Source organism: Orycteropus afer, unplaced genomic scaffold (genome assembly GCF_000298275.1).
Source record: "Orycteropus afer afer isolate SDZICR_OR568_19922 unplaced genomic scaffold, OryAfe1.0 scaffold00144, whole genome shotgun sequence".
In the NCBI taxonomy this organism is placed as follows: Eukaryota; Metazoa; Chordata; class Mammalia; order Tubulidentata; family Orycteropodidae; genus Orycteropus; species Orycteropus afer.
In genome coordinates this window covers 1,400,167-1,402,969 of record NW_006921731.1, presented here as the reverse complement: position 1 = coordinate 1,402,969, position 2,803 = coordinate 1,400,167, and the positions used below count along the sequence as shown (strand labels likewise).

General features: G+C 44.7%; 1 protein-coding gene across 1 annotated transcript in view; it reads left to right on the top strand.

Moving 5' to 3' along the window:
- IRAK2 (interleukin 1 receptor associated kinase 2) overlaps positions 1-2,803 on the top strand; it is a 119,556-nt gene that overhangs the window by 81,295 nt on the left and 35,458 nt on the right. Inside the window, exon 4 of the mRNA XM_007945858.1 lies at positions 434-537. Within this exon, the coding sequence (XP_007944049.1) occupies positions 434-537 (104 nt within the window). The remainder of the gene's footprint in view (positions 1-433; positions 538-2,803) is intronic.

Here is a 2,803-nt window from a genome sequence, read left to right as displayed (position 1 = left end):
TGTCAGACCGCAGCTCCGTAGGTCTCCTTTTTTTTAGTATTTTCATGCAAATTCTTCTGCTAGTTGGGGTAGAAATTGCATCTTTTTTATGAGTAATTGTTGTTGTTGTTGTTACGTGCCGTCGAGTCGGCCCTGACTCATAGCGACCCCTCCTTGGGTTTCCGAGGCAGTATCACTACGGAAGTAGGATTGCCTAACCTTCCTTCCGATATGAGAAATTAGGAGAAGCATAATATTTATCAGTAGTTTCAAATGCCTAGAGTTGGTCTCAGTTATACCTCAGGATACGTGTATGTGTGTGTGGTGTGTGTGTGTGTGTGTGTGTGTGTGTGTGTGGCATGAATGAGTGACTTGGTTGGTCTGTGTACTAGGTGGGGAACCCCTCCCACCTTCCTCCAGCAGGCCATGTCCTGACCCACAGCCTCCTTTCTAGGCTCCACGCCAGCCAGAGCTACCCAGCAGTCCTTTCCCATGCCTCTTTCTGAAGGAGATGCCCAATCCTTAAAAACCAACCATTCTGCTTCATCTGATTCAAAGGTAAATCCCCTCCCCCAAGCAGTATCCCCCTAGCTTGTGGTTCTCTCTCAAAAATGCAGTTTCTTTATTCCCTGATACCACTTTTAGGGTGGGAGTGGGAAGGAAGGAGACCTATTGAGTTACTCCAAGCTTCTGAGACTGTGAATTGAGCAGTCAACAAAATTGGGGACGGAGGAATGGCAGTACTTTAGTGAGTACAAACTTTTAATGAGGTTTTCCATTATTTGTGTTTAAATAAGAGCTGATAATTGACAGTCCCCCATCTAAAACATAAGGAGCTCTGGTGGCACAGTGGTTAAGGCATTTGGCTGCTAACCAAAAGGTCAGTGGTTTGAACCTACCAGCTGCTCTGCAGGAGAAAGATGAGGCAGTCTGCTTCTGTAAAGATTCGCAGCCTTGGAAACCCTATGGGGCAGTCCTCCTCTGACCTATAGGGTTGCAATTAGTCAGAACCATGTTTGGTTATATGAACCTATACATCCCGGGAATCTGGAGGCCCAGCATAGAGACCCCAGATTCAAACAGGTTCAATAGAGACACTTTTATTAAGACTTGGACAGGACAAGGACAGTCATCTAGGATGAGGGAAACCCATCAGCATGTAGACAGCATATATATAAACTCTCACTCACTGCCAACGAGTTGATTCTGACTCATAGCGAACCCTCCTTGGTTTTCTGAGGTGGTATCTCTACAGAAGTTGATTGCCCAGTCTTCCTTCTAAGGAGTGGCTCGTGGGTTTGAACTGCCAGCCTTTTGGTTATCACTCAAATGCCTTAGGCACTATGCCACCGAGCTCCTATGCCACCAGAGCTCCCTAACATGGCCAAATGGAATCCACTGAGTCACAGCCGTGGGGCTAATTGTATGTGATTGAAAACAAAGGGAATCATCACAGAACCATGATTGGTGGTAGATAGATTCTTCACTGCTGCAGGTGGGACTACAGAAATGGGGGTGGGGACCATGAATGGGATATATACATAATTGAAGGTAAAAAAAAAGGGTTATAAGATGTGTGGATCATAACAAATTATGGATAACACTGAGAAGAATGGAAATTCCAGAGCACCTAATTGTGCTCATGAGGAACCAGAAGGCTGTTGGAGATACTGCATGGTTTAAAATCAGGAAGGGAGTGCATCAGGGCTGTATCCTTTCACCATACTTATTCAGTTTGTATGCTGAGCAAATAATCTGAGAGAACTGGACTATATGAAGAAGAACATGGCATCAGGATTGGAGGAAGACTCATTAACAACCTGTGATATACAGATGACACAACTTTGCTTGCTAAAAGTGAGGATGACTTGAAGCACATGCTGGTGAAAATTAAAGACTACAGTCTGCAGTATGGATTACACCTTAACATAAAGAAAACAAAAATCCTCACAACTGGACCAGTAATCACCATCATGATAAATGGAGAGAAGATTGAAGTTGTCAAAGATTTCGTATTACTTGGATCCACAATCAACTCTAATGGAAGTAGCAGTCAAGACATGAGATGATGTATTGCACTGGGCAAATCTGCTGCAAAAAATCTCTTTCAAGTGCTGAAGAGCAGAGATGTCTCCTTGAAGACTAAGGTGTGCCTAACCCATATTTTCAGTCACCTCATATGCATGTGAGAGCTGCACAATAAATAAGACTGAAGAAGAGTTGACACTTTTGAGTTGTGGTATTGGTGAAGAATACTAAAAGTACCATGGATTGCTAGAAGAACTAACAAATCTGTCCTAGATGAAGTACAGCTGGAATGCTCCTTGAAAGCGAAGAGTGGCCAGACTTGTCTCACCTACTTTGGTCATGTTGTCAGAAGGGACCATTCCCTGAAGAAGGATATCATGCTTGGTAAAGTGGAGGGTCAACGAAAGAGGGCAAGGCCCTCAACAAGATGGATTGACACAGTGACTGCAACGATGGGCTCAGATATAGCAGGGATTGTGAGTCTGGCACAGGACTGGGCAGTGTTTTGTTCTGTTGTACATAGGATTGCTATGAGTCGGAGACGACTCAATGGCATCTAACAACACCACCAACAGGATTAGTTCTGGGCCTTGATTGCCTAGCTAGGTGGTGGTCCGGCTATGACTCATTACCATGAGTCCTGAGTCAGAGCCACAAGGTAGCTACAAAACAATATCAGGACCCCAGCCTTAATTTAGGAATTCTGGTAGTGTAGAGCTCTGGTAGCATAGTGGCTAAGACACTTGCCTGCTAACCAGACAGCTGGCGGTTCAAACCCACCAGCCACTCCTCGGAA